The following is a 16,204-nucleotide window of genomic DNA, read 5'->3' as shown; positions in this document are numbered from 1 at the left end:
GGCCCCTTCCAGGCCTCCCCTCCCCTCTCTGTGGGGACACGCCACAGGGCGTCCACACCCGGGGCCTTCCGGGCGTCCCAAGTCCTCAGGTGGCCTTTTGTTCAATCCACCTTTAGAGAAACACCAGTTCAGGCATGAACATAGAAAGCGGGACAGACTGCTGAGCCGTCGTGAGGTGAGTCCCACACGTTTATTACAGGTCGCAGATGGGACGGGCCCTGGCGCGTGCTCCCGTGTGGTCTGGCCGCGCAGCACGTGCTCACCGTCTGGAGGACACCAGCTTCTTCTTGCTGGAGCCGGCGTTGAAGCAGCCCTGCAACACAGGCAGAAGGCTGGTCAGGCCCCTTCCCGTGCGAGGGGCTCGCTTGCCTCATGTGTGCGTGTGTGTGCAGGCGTGTCTGACTCTGTGACCCATGGGCTGTAGCCCACCAGGCCCCTCTGTCCATGGGATTCTCAAGGCAAAAATACTGGAGTGGGTTGCCATCTCCTTCTCCGGGGGACCTTGCTGACCCAGGGATGGAACCTGGGCCTCCTGCACTGCAGTAGAGTCTTTACCACTGGGCCACCAGGGAAGACTTAAGTGCACAGAAACTGTGGGGAGGAAGTGCGGACTTCCAGGCAAGCAAAACCTTTAACCGTCCCCTCCCACGTGCTTCACGTGGTGAGGATGCTCGATTCAGCAGAGATGGGCGCCGGTGTGTCCCACTCCCCCCACTCACACACCTCGCCCCATCCTGCACCCACTGCCCACTGAGCGCCTCTGAGCAGGCGGGGTGGACAGCTTCTTCCTGTACGACTGTGTGGAGGGTCCCCCTCACGGTATGTGAGGCCCCCACAGCATGGACTCAGCAACGACTCCCACTGAGCGACGCGAGACACGCAGAGGAGCTCAGGTTAACTGCTGCCCGGCCCCGCGTTCTAAGAGGAGACCTGGCCACATTCTTTGGGTTTACACTGAGACACAGTGGATGAGATGTTCAGTGGATGACCGAGGCAAAATCCCTCTGGAGCGGACAGGGTATACGGCAGGATGACCCATTGGTCCAAGGAGGCCTGAAACCATTCCTGAGTTTAATGCTACCACAGAAAGCCTCTCCAAACACTCTTCCACATTCAAAGGAGAATCAGCTTTCCCTGTGATCGCGGGTGAATGACGCAACAGCTCTGAGAATCAGAACAACACCAGGCAGAAACTGAAAGGACTTTCATTCTTTTACATTGGTTCTTCACAATGCTTCACAAGCCTAGTGCGGAACGCGTTCTCATGGACAGCGGGGTCTCTTTTCAAGTGCTGGAGCCATTTCTTCTTTTGCGATCAGGACAGAGTTCATACCAACGGCAAACACCCCTGGGAGGGCTCTTCTCGCCGGGCTCAAACACACCGCATGGGTAGCTTGCACACTGTATACAGCCCCTCACACAGCAGGCACTGCAGAAAGAGCACTGAACAAAGAAAGGTCTGCCGTGGTGAAAGACACCTTGTAACAGGTCACATTAAAGTAATAACAACACAGCGACCGCCACCCACCTCACACAACAGGCACTGCAAAAAGAATGCTGAACAAAGAAAGCTCTGCCGTGGTCAAAGACACCTTGTAACAGGTCACATTAAAGTAATAATAACACAGCGACCGCCACCCTTACCCCTCTGGAAAAGAGTCTGTAGAAGAAGCCTCTCTTCTGCCTGGGAACTTGCTGATCCGTCTTCTCATCTGGCTCTAAAACCACAACTGGCTCGTTTTCACTTTCGTTGATGTCCTTGAAACATTCAGACTCGATCATCTGCACCCACAGAAGAGCAGGACAGAGAAATGACGGAGGTCCGCGTCCCCCCCGGCCCCCAGCCCAGCGTTCAGCAGCCACTCTGCTCCTGTCCCCGGTTCCCACTACCCCCTGCTTCCTGACCTCCTCCTGGGGTAGGTCACGTGTCTGCCAGTGTGACCCCCGCCCCCCAAAGCATGACCCGTGGGAACTCAGAGAGCAGCACTCAGGTTGGCAGGTACCCAGCGGACCCCAGAGCCACCTCTGTCCCCTTCCCGAGGAGCCAGGGGCAGCTCCTCAAGTAATTTTACCTCCAAATATGCGCACATGCGCACACACACACACATAAATGGATGTGTGCGCAGAGCAGCTAAAGAGCTATTTCAAAGCAGAAGCTGTTCACTTCTCGGGGGCAGTAAGTAGCTGCGGTCTGCACCGTGGGAACAGTACCTCGTTCTGCCAGGGGATGGAGACACAGCCTGTGACGAACTCGCTGTAGAAGCAGCTGTCGGTGCTGTCCAGTTGGATGCCCCGCACCGTAGAGAACTGCTCGATGTCCAAGATGTCCTTGCAGTAAACCGCCTGCGGCTGTCGGCAGGAACAGAGGCGTGGCTGAGAGTTTCCCCCATCACGCTCATGATGCCCGAGGCTCACACAGCTGCGCACCTCCGCTCCGCACTCTCATAACTCTCAGAACCACAGGCCCCTGCTCACCAACCGCGCCCGGTCACGAGGCCCCGGACGGCCCCCCTCTCTTTCCTGCATGGAAGCTGGGTCACAGCAGAGGCCGGGGATGGAGGAGGCGGACAGGGTGCTCTGGCTGGAGCACCAGCCCCGAGCTGGGACAGGAGCCAGGCCCGCAGCCCCGCCTGCACTCATAGCTGGGGGCGCGTGGGAGCCAGGCCCCGCCTCTGGAGTGGGAATCGAGGGCAGGACCCAGGGCCCCTGGTTAGGACTTGGCCATCCCACCAGGCAAGGAGCTGGGAGTCCCGGGCGGGGCGGCCCTCAGGGGGCTGTAGAGGGGACCAAGGGGAGCACTGAGGTCGTAGGTCAGAACCCTGTCCTGGCCCCACACCAAACCGCCCGACACTTGTCTCGGACGCCACTGTTCACAGCCCCGGCCCCTGGTTACATGCAGGAGCTGCCCCAGGACAAGCCCGGCGCCTCTGCCCCTTGGTCCAGGCACCACCCGGCATGCCCTCCCTCTGCCTCGGGATGGCCGCCTTCCCGGCCTCCACGGCCCGCAGCCGGCAGTACCCAGTGCCCGGTGGGAAAGGCTCCAGGAGGCCCCACCACTTTCCTCATCCTGCAGCCCATCTGGCTGCCTGGCTCAGCGAGTCCAAGCAAGTTCTCCCGAGATTCTCGGGCCTGGAACCGAGGCTCAGGAACCACATTTTGCGAGGACTCACTCAGAGGACCAAGCTGTGGCCACAGCACATTCCACATAAACACTGAGTCCTGACTTGCAGAGCCAGAACGATTTTAATGGCACGTCTCAGGTTCATAACAGAATATTTCATGCAAAGATGGGCACAATAAAGGACTCAAACCGTATGTACTAACAGAAGCAGAAGAGATTAAGAAGAGGTGGCAACAATACGCAGAACTGTACAAAAAAGGTTTTAATGACCCAGATAACCATGATGGTGTGATCACTCACCTAGAGCCAGACATCCTGGAGCATGAAGTCAAGCCTTAGGAAGCATCACTATGAACAAAACTAGTGGAGATCGTGGAATTCCAGCTGAGCTGTTTTAAAGCCTAAAAGATGATGCTGTGAAGTGCTGCACTCACTATGCCAGCAAATCTGGAAAACTCAGCGGTGGTCACAGGACCACTGTCAGTTTTTCATCCCAATCCCAAAGAAGGGCAACGCCAGAGAATGCTCAACACCCGCCATCCCTGCCCCCCGCCCCCCGCCACAACTGCACTCATTTCACATGCTAGCAAGGTAATGCTCAAAATCCTTCAAGTCAGTCTTCAACAGTATGTTAACAGAGAACTTCCAGTTGTACAGGCTACATTTAGAAAAGGCAGAAGAACCAGAGATCAAATTGCCAACATCTGTTGGATCACAGAAAAAGCAAGAGAGTTAGTTCCAGAGAAACACCTGCTTCTGCTTCATTGACTTCATTTGTTGTGGATCACAACCAACTGCAGAAAATTCTTCAAGAGATGGGAATACCAGACCACCTGAGCTGCTTCCCGAGAAACCTGTGTGCAGGTCAGGAAGCAACAGTTAGAACTGGACATGGAACAACAGACTGATTCCAAATAGGCAAAGTAGAGCATCAAGGCTGTATCTTGTCACCCGGCTTATTTAACTTATATGCAAGGTACATCATGAGAAACGCTGGGCTGGAGGAAGCACAAGCTGGAATCAAGATTACTGGGAGAAATATCAATAACCTCAGATATGCAGGTGACACCACCCTTAAGGCAGAAAGCGAAGAGGAACTAAAGAGCCTCTGGATGAAGGTGAAAGAGGAGTGTGAAAAAGCTGGCCTAAAACTCAACATTCAAAAACCTAAGGTCATGGCATCTGGTTCCATCACGTCATGGCAAATAGCTGAGAAAACAATGGAAACAGTGAGAGATTTTATTTTCTTAGGCTCCAAAATCACTGTGGACAGTGACTGCAGCCATGAAATTAAAAGACGTTTTCTCCCTGGAAGAAAAACTATGACAAACCTAGACAGCATGTTAAAAAGGAGAGACATCACTTTGCTGACAAAGGTCTGGACAGTCAAAGCTATGGTTTTTCTACTAGTCATACATGGATGTAAGAGTTGGACCATAAAGAAGGCTGAGCGCCAAAGAATTGATGCTTTTGAACTATGGTGCTAGAGAAGACTCTTGAGAGTCCCTTGCACAGCAAGGAGATCAAACCAGTCAGTCCTAAAGGAAATTAACCCTGAATATTCACTGGAAGGACCGATGCTGAAGCTGAAGCGCCAATACTTTGGTTACCTGATGCAAAGAGCTGACTCACTGGCAAAGACCCTGACGCTGGGAAAGACTGAAGGCAGGAGGAGAGGGGACGACAGAGGATGAGACGTTTGGATGCCATCACCGACTCAGTGGACATGAGTTTGGGTAAACTCCAAGAGTTGGTGATAGACAGGGAAGCCTGGCATGCTGCAGTTTTTGGGGTCACAAAGAGTCGGACACGACTGAGCACCTGAACAACGACAGGTTCATCATATCCCACAGAATGAGCGCATCGCCACGCTTCCTACTTCGTCTTCGGTAGCCCAAGGCCACCATGGGGACGCTCCTCCCAGCTCCGAGCTTGAGGGCCCCACCAGGCTCTAGGGATGTAACCCTCCACGGCTCCACAGCACACTCACCAGGGCCGCTCCACGGCCCGCAGCACCGAGCCGGGACCCGCTGAGACCCAGCGTGGGGAGGCACATTCAGGGCTACAGAAGCAAGGGCGCCAGCTGTGACAAGGGAAGGGCCCTTGCAGGGTAGGTGGGGAGGGTCAGGGCTGCCGAGGTTCCTGGCAGGGCAGTGACCCGGGGGGGTGGCTGCAGCTCAGGCAGAGGGGCCAGGAGGGCCGGGGAGGAGGCCACCCCGTTGCCCTTGACAACACACTTACATCAGGGTGGAAAGGCGGGTCTAACATGTGGGCCTCCAGCCGCCTGAAGTTGATGTCCCTGAACACAGGGTGTCCCTTGACTTCAGCCGCCCCTTCGCCCCTGCAGCCCAGGCGCTGCTTAGGATCCTTAGTGAGTAACTGTGGAGGAGCACAGATGAGTCAGCCAAAGCTCCAAGGATAAAAGAAAACCCCTGAATCTCCACAATCATGGCCAAAGAATTAGGGAGGCAAAGAGCACCTCCAATGGAACAGTCACTCAGATTTCAGAGAATCAGCCAAACCTCATCACTGCAGATTTTACCGATTTCAAATACGTAACGCTTCCAAAAGGAGTTCAAACTAAAGTTCTGCCTCTGAGCTATCAAAAAAACTACAAGTTGACTAAATAAATCCTTAAGGAAAGTTTAACCCTGTAAAAATTAGGGGATGTTTTCTCAAGAAATAGAAGCTGTCTGGGAACTTCAAAGACACCACTTCCATGCCAAGTGACATGGATAATTAGAAACCATTTTGATTTATTCATTAAACAGATCACTAAGGACTTCAGATGAGGCAAAAATTTAGCAAACCTAGTTCTAAAAATTGTATATTCTTAAAACTAATAGTGTTTCCTTCAAAAGTATTCCTTACTTATACATTTACGCAGGCAGACCTCTGACAATGGCAGGGTCGGATCCAGGCAACAGCAACTGAAGTGAGGACTGCAATAAAGCAGGTCACGCAGGCTTCCCAGTTTCCCCTGTGCTTACACAAGTTCTGTTTACACTGTTGTTGTTGTTCAGTCGCTCAGTCGTGTCCAACTCTTTGTGACCCCATGGACTGCAGGCAGCACGCCAGGCTTCCCTGTCCTTCACCATCTCCAGGAGCTTGCTCAAACTCATGTCCATCGAGTCAGTGATGCCATCCAACCCTCTCATCCTCTGTCGTCCCCTTCTCCTCCTGCCCTCAATCCTTCCCAGCATCAGGGTCTTTTCTAGTGAGTTGGCTCTTCCCATCAGGTGGCCAAAGTACTGGAGTTTCAGCTTGAGCATCAGTCCCTCCAATAAATATTCAGGATTGATTTCCTTTAGGATTGACTGGTTGGATATCCTTGCTGTCCAAGGGAGTCTCAAGAGTCTTCTCCAACATCACAGTTCAAAACCATGAATTCTTCAGCGCTCAGCCTTCTTTATGGTCCAGTTGTCACATCCATACACGACTAATGGAAAAACCATAGCTTTGACTAGACGGAGCTTTGTTGGCAAAGTGATGTCTGCTTTTTAATAAGCCGTCTAGGTTGGTCGAAGCTCTTCTTCTAAGGAGCAAGCGTCTTTTAATTTCGTGGCTGCAATCACCATCCTCATTGATTTTGGAGCCCAAGAAAATGAAATCTGACATTGTTTCCACATTTTTTCCAATCTATTTGCCATGAAGTGATGGGACTGGATATTGTCTGTTAAGTTTGCAGTAGCATGATATCTAAAAAAAAGTACACATTTAAAAGATAATGCTGCTGGGGAAACAGCAATAGGGGCTTCCCTGGTGGCTCAGTGGTAAAGAATCCGCCTGCCAATGTAGGAGATGCAAGAGACGCAAGTTCAGTCCCTGGGTCGGAAGATCCCCTGGAGAAGGGCATGGCAGCCCACTCCAGTATTCTTGCCTGGAGAATCCTGTGGACGGAGGAGCCTGGCGGGCTGCAGTCCGTGGGGTCGCAGAGTCAGACGTGACTGAGCACACACACATGCCTATGCAGACTTTAACCCAGGGTTGTCACAAACCTTCAACTTGTAAAACCAAAACACACACACACACTATTTGTGAAGCACAATAAAAGGGAGGCATGCCCGTCATTGGCAAAAACCAAATGGCTTTCCTCCAGTTTCCAACCAAAGAGATCTGCCTCGGCTCAAAGGCACACGAAGACGATCTGGGCCTTGGCAGCCCAGCCGGGGCCCGGGGCTGGGAGGTGCTGCCAAGGGCTGGGCCTGCCCTGTAAGCAGGGTCCTGTGGGGCAACGCCGGCTGTGAGCTCAGGCGTCTGGGTGTTGGCAGCGCAGGACAGCGCCACAGACACCCGCACCTGGCGCCTCCCAGTGAGGCCGCCTGCCCCGCGGCCTCGGCTCTCAGCCGGAACCCATGCCACTCCCTTCTGCAGACGTGAGGAGCTGGGCCTGCCACAAGCCTGCACACCTCGGAACACCGAGGCTTTGTCCCAGCCCGTCCCCCTTCCTGGACCCCCCCCACAACCTCTCCCCAGCTCCCAGACCCTGCAGGTGATGCCTCCCCAGCCACCCAGCCTGACCGCTCCTCACCCACCCTGCCAGCACCCAGGGCCCAGACCCCCAACCGAATCACCGCAAAGCCCTGGCTGGCCCCCGCTTTGTCCCCGCCCATCGCCCCCGGCCCTCTGCCCGCAGCCCACAGCCAGCCCCTCCTGTTGCTCCCTCAGGCAGAGCCAGGCCTCAGTCACCCACCCCAAGCAGATGAGAGCACCGGGCGTGCGCATGGAAGGGGTTAGTGCTCACTGCTGGGGAGGGGCCCGAGGGGGATTCTCAATAAACCCTCCTGAATGCAAACCAAGTTTAAAGTTCGCTCGGGAAACCCTTCATGTTGGCTTAAGAGAAGCAAGTGACAAGGAGAGCGTCTCTCTCTCCCTTACTGCCGGGACATTCTTGAGGCTACAGGGGCAGACACGGAGTCAGGTGCTGCAGAGTGTCCAGAAGGGCCTGTTGCCTGTCAGTGCCCCGTGAGGTTGGCCAGGACCCAGCACTGTCCTGCCCTTCAGCAGCGCCTTCGGGGACAGCAAACAATGGCCTCTGCTCTGCTCTGCGGGATCAGGGACCCTGAGAGGAGGCCCCTGCTCAGCCCGAGCGCACTGGCGGACGGCTGCGTTTCCCTGCCCCCTACCCCCGCCCAAGCCGACCCACCATGCTGCAGATGGACCTGGCGTCCTCGGAGAACTTCTCGGAGTACTGCTCTGCCTCTTTGTTCACTCTCCGCTCCACCTCCTCACGCTTAACCTTCTCTTTGTATTTTTTGAACGGAGAATGTCCCTCAATCATCTCGTATATCAGACAGCCGAGCCCCCACCAATCAGGACTGAATGTATAGCTCTCAGAGTTGATAACTTCCGGAGCTGCACAACAAATACAGGAAATTTAAGTTAAATCTCCTTGTGCTGAATGGCAAACAACACAATTTAAAGTTAATGCTTGTTACTATACGGATGAACTCAGGAAACACGACGCTAACGAGGCAGACACAAAAGGCCGGACAGTGTGTGATTCCACTTAGATGAGGTAGAATAGACAAGTCCACGGAGACAGAAAGCCCATTAGTGGCTGCAAGGCTGGCAGAGAAGGTGAGGAGCTGGGGTGACTGCTGGCGGGTGCGGGGCTTCTTCTCTGCAGGGATGGGAAGGCTCTGAAACCAGGGGCGGTAGCTGCACTGCTCTGCCCGCACTGAGAGCCCCTGGACGGCACACTCCAGACCGGTGGACTGCGTCCAGGGGACACGACTGTGCTCCCACCGCAGGCAGCGCCGGTTTGACTCCTGGTTGAGAACTAAGATCCCACATACTGCTGTGGAATGCCCAAAATGAACATTCGTGGATTTTATGGTATGTGAATTATATTTCAGCAAAGCTGTTATTAGAAACAGTTCCTACTGTTCAGAGCACGAAGTGAATCACGGCAGAGTTAACTATGGTGGGAAACGGTGCTCTGTGGGAGGACCCCCGCCTCTCCACCAGACAGAGCCAGGTCCCCAGGCTCAGGCCCCAGCAGCCACAGCGGATGCGGGGGTCAGCGCAAAACTACCCCCGCCTCTCCACCAGACAGAGCCAGGCCTCCAGGCTCAGGCCCCAGCAGCCACAGCGGATGCGGGGGTCAGCGCAAAACTCAGCAGAGGCTCCCGGCTCACTCATATCAGGCGGCCCCTACTTGGGCAGAGCCAGGCAGGGGTTCCCGCTCAGAGCCGACCCAAGGCCAGGCCTCTGGTTCACGAAACCTTCAGAATGACTTGGTCACCTTCAGGAGGGGTGTGTGGAGCCAGGAGGAGCGAGGAGGCCACTGTCCTGTCCTGGTTCTTCTGCTCTGGGCAATAAGGGCAGGTGGGGGCGGGTACAGACCTCAGATACCACTGTGCTACCCCACAGCGGGCCAGGATGACCCCAGGTCCCTCCACACGGCCAGCTCTCTGCGTCCTGAGGCCAGGAGTGCAGGGAGAACTGGGAGGCCGGTCACGTACCCATGTAGCCCAGCGTTCCGACTCTTCCACTGATCTTCGCCCCTTCTGGGATCTCCAAGGCCAAACCAAGATCTGAAATCCGGATGTGTCCTACATGCGGCCAAACACACGATACAAATCATGGGGGCCGGCTGACACTTTGACAATAAATAATGGAAAAAAATCTAAAACACAGGGATGGAAGTTCCTACAGCAATTCCTACTTGGAAACATTTACATCTAAAATTACATGACGCTTGTTCCTTGGAAGAAAAGCTATGACAAACCTAGACAGCATATTAAAAAGCAGAGACATCACTGTGCTGACAAAGGTCCAGATAATTAAAGCTGTGGTTTTTCTAGTAGTCATGTATGGACGTGAGAGCTGGACCATAAAGAAGGCTAAGCGTTGAAGAACTGATGCTTGTGAACTGTGGTGCTGGAGAAGACTCTTGAGAGTCCCTTAGACTGCAAGGAGATCCAACCAGTCCATCCCAAAGGAAATCATTCCTGAATATTCATTGGAAGAACTGATGCTGAAGCTGAAGCTCCACTGCTTTGGCCACCTGATGCAAAGAGCTGACTCACTGGAAAAGACTGATGCTGAGAAAGACTGAAGGCAGGATGAGAAGGGGACGACAGAGATGAGATGGTTGGACAGCATCACTGACTCAATGGACATGAGTTTGAGCAAGTTCCAGGGGTTGGTGAAGGACAGGGAAGCCTGGTGTGCTGCCGTCCATGGGGTCGCAAAGAGTCGTACATAACTTAGGGACTCAACAATAACAACAATTATAGAAGATGCAAACATAATGCGGTTTTCTTCATCAACTCAACCACCAGCTTCATTTCATAAAACCAAATCCCCCTTAAAGTTTGCAAAACAAACTGTCCCATATTCAGAATGGGCAAATGGTAAATGTGCCTTGAAATGTAGAAGAACAGGCGACAGCTTTTTTTTTAAACCTAAATTCAATACAAATATCCAGTCGTACTTGACACATGAAAACAGAAAACCTAACAAGCTGTCTATAACGAAGAAGTACTTGAGGACAATGAAGAAGTACTTGAGGACAATCCTATTACTCTTACGGTCTATGGCTCACTGGTGGAAAATTAGTTCTTAAGAAGTTTAATTCCATAACAGTAAAAATGCTAAAGTCAATTGCATTTTTTAAGTCTGAGAAACTAAAGTGTAGGTAGAATTACATTGTTAAAAATTAAAACACAGAAAAACACAAAGAAAAGATTTAAAGTCTCCGGAAATCAAGACAAGCACAACAAAGCCCTGTCACTTCCTTCTGTTCTTAACGGGAGCGGGACCCGGCCCCGGCGTGTAAGGAACAAGCGCAGCAGCGACTGCCGCAGGAGCGATCTGGCTGCCTGCACGTGGGCAGGACGGGGCACATCTGCACCACTCCTGGCCACAGCTGGGAGCCACAGGACCAGCCAGGATGGACAAAACATCTGAGCGGGAGACCCACGCTGAGGCGCTCTGCTGCGGCAGCAGGAGCACTGGCAAAGCCAGGTCAAGCCAGACACTGCCGACCGGGAGTGGGGAACGCACGGAGGCTCCCCAGCCACTCCCACCAGGACACTTTCCAAGGCTGGGAGCAGCTGAACCCAAGAGGGGAGACGTCTGGACCCCTAGTGGCTGCCGTGTGGACACGGACACCCGGACAGGTTCCGAGGCTTGTGCAGAGCCCGACGGAGAGACTGTGCTGGAGGTGCGCTTCCTCCTGGGACTGTCAGGTGCCAGAACCAGCCACCCAGGCAAGGGCAGCATGATCTGCCCAAGCTGGACTCATTTCAGGAATGACAGATTTGTTTAACACTGGAAAACCAACTGGTGGATTAACCATATTAAAAAACAAACAACATATAGTCATTTGGGGAGAAAACGCACTGACAAAATTCAAGTGTTATTTTTTAAAAAGAAAAAATTCTTAAATCTTAATTTCTATAAACGTACTACAGCATGGATTTCCCTGGTGGTCCAGTGGCTAAGACTTCACACTCCCCTGTATTGTTAATCCCTGGTTTGGGAAAGTGTATCCCACATGATGTGACCAAAGACCCCACGGGATGCAACTATTAATACAAGATCCGTGTGCTGCAATGAAGACCCAGCACAGACATACAAACAAATATTTAAGTACGACAGCAGATTCCATACTTCATGGTGATATACTAAAAAACTATCCCTGAGATCAGAAATAAGCAAAGAATTCCTGCTGTTACAACTTCTGGTAAACACTGGGTTGAACGTCCCACCTGGTGTCCTGAGGCAACAAACAGAAACCAAAGGGTCAGGAACTGGGGAGGCAGAGAGAAAGTGGTCATCTGCCACAGGTATGCGGGTATATGCACAAAGCCCAGCAAGTCTACAACCTTCCAGAATTCAGTGACGTTAACATGGTCACAGCCATAAACTCAATTGCAATTGTAACTGCAAGTACAAACCATGAAAGAAAAAAATTAGAAGTTGACTTCACTAACTTAAAAACATTTATATTTTATAAAGGACTGGCATAACAAATATACAAAGAACTCTTAAAACTCAAAAATAAGGGAAAAAAACAATTAAAAATGGGCAGAAGACTTGAAAAGACACATTACCAAAAAAGATAAACAGATGGCAAGTAAGCCCATGAAAAGTGTCGTCAGGAAAATGCAAATCAAACAAGAGCCCACGCCGCACCTGTGAGAACGACCGAGCAAGGAGGGCATGGACTCAAGCCGCTGAGATTAAAGCAAGGTGAAACAGGAAAGAAAGAAACAGAAGAGAAGACGCCGCTCTTACTGCGAGTTAAACTGAAAATCAGAAGCACCTCTGCTCCCTGCCTAGACAAAGGGGGACGACGGTGAGAGCCCCGTTCTGTTTCTAGGAGGGCATCTCCTGCTGCTATCCCCTGGCCTCACTAAGTGGTAGGTCCACCCTGACTTGAGTCCGTCTGAACAAAGTCTACAGTTGGTGGGAAAGGCTCGCTCACCATAATCATCGAGGAGGATGTTCTCGGGCTTTAAGTCCCTGCAAGGCAAGGAAACAACACCACAAAGTCAGTTATTTGGGGCGCAACACTGGGCTCCATCAGTTCCAGCGGAAAGACCCGCAGACACTTCCCCGCTCTGAGAAACGGCGAGGTCGGCAGGTAACGGCGCCTCCGTCTGTGGGTCTGTGGGAGCCCTCGTGTTGCCACAGCCTCCAGTGGCCATGAGGAGGAGCCGGGGCAGGGGGGCTCTACAGACGGCATGCACGGCGAGGGCGCAGAGCTCACCGCTCCGTGTGGGGGCTTGGGCTTCGCAGGAGGCGATCCAGCCGTGAAACGTGCAGCTCAGCAGTGAGGAGTTAGTCCTTGACGAACTCAGCTCCATTTCTCTCACCATTAATAGACTGTCAAAAATTTCAACGACTGGAAATCCCCGGCCAAGAAGAATTCCATCTCAGGGTCAGATCCTGGCTCTGCCCACCGTCCTCACCTGGAGGACCCGCGCGCAGAGCCTGCTTCCAGGCTGGGCAGCATTCAGGGAGGCCAGGCCTTGCGGGGGAGCGTGTGACCCGTGGCACTAACTGTTTATCACAGTTCACGGCCAAGCAGGGCAATGCCAAACTTCAAATACGTGTGTGTCACCAAAGACTAAAATATCTAAATGTGATATCTCAAGCTACTTGTTTTTTTCCTTGGCGAGGAAAAAACCTAGTTTTCAGAAGATTTCTATTTAGCTCTGACTTCACGTGTGGTCCTGTCACAGTGACCCATCTCCCTCAGCACAGCTGCTCCATCTGCAGCCACGTCTCCAAGAACCTGCAGAGGAGACCGAGGTCAGCACAACGGAGCAGCCGTTCCGAGGCACTGGTCCCAGAAGAGCCCCGCAGAACCCCGTGCCAGCGCAGGGGGCGGGGGCCGCAGACACTGAGATGCCCTGGGGTAGAAACCGCACACCCAGAAGAGAGCAGAGCGAGAACGTAGGCGTGGGGCTCTGCGCGGAAACCTTCCTGGGCAGACATCCCGACACTGTTGCTGGTGGCCCTGGGGAGCAGGGGGCGGGAACGGGTGCCCTCTGCTTGCCCTGCCAGCCACAAGCAGTCTTGTTTTCTCTCTGTATTTAAAGAGTCCTGGTAAATGCTGTTGACAACAAGGTAACCCTCCTTGACATGGGACGTTCACAGGCACGGCCACATGCACAGGACAGCTGCCCGCCCGCCTCACCGCAAACGTCTCACCAGGCGCCCTAAAGCCCCACTGCTCCACGCAAGGCCAGCACCGCTCCAGGGCAGCCAACCCAGGGCCCAGCCAGAGACCCACCGACTTCCGGCCGCCTCCTTGCCTGGTGTGGGAAGCTGCCCTAAACCACTCCCACCGGCTCTGCCGTCAGCTGTCAATCAAGCACCAGTCACCTGCTCTGAAGGGAGACCCGCAGCATGTACTGCACAAAATACTAATCTGTAGCAGTAACGATGGGCTTCCCAGTGGCTCAGTGGTAAAGAGCCTGCCTGCCAGTGCAGGAGATGTGGGTTCAGTCCCTGCGTCAGGAGATCCCCTGGAGGAGAGCACGGCAACCCACTCCAATATTCTTGCCAGGACAATCCCATGGACAGAGGAGCCTGGTGGGCTACAGTCCACGGGTCTTGAAGAGTTGGACACGACTGAGTGACTTAGCACAGTGGTAATGACATCAGCCACCCCCTGGCGTGCTCACTGGATGCCAAGACACGTGCTTAAGCGTGTTACACACAACGCCTCCTGGGACTGTCACAGCGTCTCCGGAGGGTGTTTAGACACTCTTGGGTGTAGGTGCCACTCTTAGGGTGCAGCCATGTCACTGGATCACTTGGATGCCAGGCGACAAGCTGAGACCAATTCCAAAGCGGCCTGCTCACACCCTGCCCCACACCACACACTGGCATCTGCCAGGGCAGAACGCCACAGCTCAGGCTACAAAGTGTTGTCCTTTCTTGAGCCTTCCCTCAAAAACCACTCCCCAGGAAGGAGCCTGTGGTCCCGTGGCTAAGACTCTGAACTCCCACAGCAGAGGACCTGCAGTTCCATCCCTGGTCAGGGAACTAGGTCGCATACACTACAAACAAGGACCCTGCCTCCACTACTGAGACCTGGCGCAGACAGAACACGCAAATAAATAAATATTTGAAAATGATAAACGCCCATCCTGTGTGTCTCTTCCTTTTTGATTTTGGAGCTGCTAAAATAGGAGAGCATTTTTATTTGTACTACCTCTGTGCAAAGAGGAAGACACTCTCTCTAGGACCTGGTCTGATGAAAGCTGTCAGTGGTGGTCTCTGAGGAAAGGCAAGGGGACACGGGCACCTTCCCCGTGAAGCGTGTGTGCAGTGCCTTGGAGGCGGGACAGGCCGTCAGAGTCTGAAGGCCATGGCTCATGCGTGCAACAGACGCTCAGGGGTGCCTCCTGATGGCAGGTCTCCTGGACGCAGCAGGCACAAGACAGACCTGCTCAGTCAGAGGGCAGGCGGGAGCCCAGGGTAGAAGGCTGGGGAACGGAACCGTCTGACCAGTGCAGGGAATGCATCTCAACACGAAGCAGGCCAAGGCGGCTCAGCTGGACTTAACTGTAACAAGCTCACTTCATCCAGCAGCCACGTAGCAATCAGAGCTCCTCCAGCCGCCCCCGTAAGTCCCAGAGTAGCAGCCTGTGCCCCCACCTTCTGCACAACTCATGATAGGTGGGACCGTCACCCATCAGCCCAGCCTGCTGGGAGCTGATCCTCAGGAGATACTCAACTTGGCTCTGGGCCACAAAAGACAAAGAAGAAAAATCACATCAGAATTGGGATGGAGAAGAGGAAGGTCTTCTCGGAAGTGAGCCAGCCAGGGGGACCGGCCCCAGGATGGGCAACACGGAGCACTCTGAGGACCAGCCAGGGGAAGGGGCTTCTAGAAAGTGGGTGTCTGTGCACTAATTCTGCGTGACGGCAGGAGGGGGCCGGAAAGAAAGGCCCCTGAGAGGGCAGACGCACGAGCAGGGCAGGCAAGATGACGCCAGACAAGCTCCGGGAGAGCAAGCCCATCTGAGGAGGACGTGACCTCGGCCACTGACCACGGGAAACACAGAGGGATCAGACAAATATGCTGGACTGATCTGGGGACCAGATTCAGGGAGGATGTGGGCTAGAGGGGAAGGAGTGGGCAGAGCCCTTGGGAACTGAGAAGGCCAGCTAGACGCACCCACTAGGGGATGAGCGCACACGGCCCGCAGGTGGATGCACTGGGCTGAACGCAGGGAGTGGCCTGGGGCGGCCCCGAAGAGTGTCAGCGCTCAGGACCCCCAGCTTCTAAAGGTGGAAGAGGGACTGCTGTCCCTAAAACCCAGATTTATGCATCACACAAAATTCCATCCATGGCACTTAATTTTCTCTACTGAATTCTAAGATGAAAAAAGTATTAAAATAAGTACAATTATTTCAGAACATTTGTTATTTTGTTGGAACATCGTCCCCAATCCTCGGAACAACTATCGAAATATCTAAGGACTTTGGAAATGGGTTCCTCTCGTGCTTGTGAGCAGCACGACCAACTTAAATGAAAAGTACTTACCGGAGAGAGAAGAGAACTAAAAAGAAAACCGAGGTCTGCCCCTGATTGGCCATACTTCCAATGGT

General features: G+C 53.4%; 1 protein-coding gene across 12 annotated transcripts in view; it reads right to left on the bottom strand.

Moving 5' to 3' along the window:
* Nucleotides 1-10: 10 nt before the first annotated feature.
* The window catches only part of GRK4 (G protein-coupled receptor kinase 4), a 57,878-nt gene continuing 41,684 nt past the window's right edge, over nt 11-16,204 (bottom strand). For 9 of the 12 annotated variants that reach the window (XM_010848044.1, XM_010848002.1, XM_010848019.1 and 6 more), the window contains 7 exons: nt 12,561-12,598; nt 9,589-9,678; nt 8,268-8,476; nt 5,363-5,500; nt 2,212-2,349; nt 1,645-1,782; nt 1,191-1,443 (listed from right to left, as the gene is read on the bottom strand). In XM_010848044.1, the coding sequence (XP_010846346.1) occupies nt 1,285-1,443; nt 1,645-1,782; nt 2,212-2,349; nt 5,363-5,500; nt 8,268-8,476; nt 9,589-9,678; nt 12,561-12,598 (910 nt within the window). In that variant the 3' untranslated portion in view covers nt 1,191-1,284. Of the gene's footprint in view, nt 314-1,190; nt 1,444-1,644; nt 1,783-2,211; nt 2,350-5,362; nt 5,501-8,267; nt 8,477-9,588; nt 9,679-12,560; nt 12,599-16,204 lie in introns of those variants that run through there. The other 3 variants (XM_010847985.1, XM_010848037.1, XM_010847992.1) reach the window with 3 other exon arrangements.

This window comes from Bison bison, unplaced genomic scaffold (genome assembly GCF_000754665.1).
Source record: "Bison bison bison isolate TAMUID 2011002044 unplaced genomic scaffold, Bison_UMD1.0 scf7180017849866, whole genome shotgun sequence".
In the NCBI taxonomy this organism is placed as follows: Eukaryota; Metazoa; Chordata; class Mammalia; order Artiodactyla; family Bovidae; genus Bison; species Bison bison.
The sequence above is the reverse complement of the archived record's forward strand: the minus strand, read 5'-3'. Positions and strand labels throughout refer to the sequence as shown.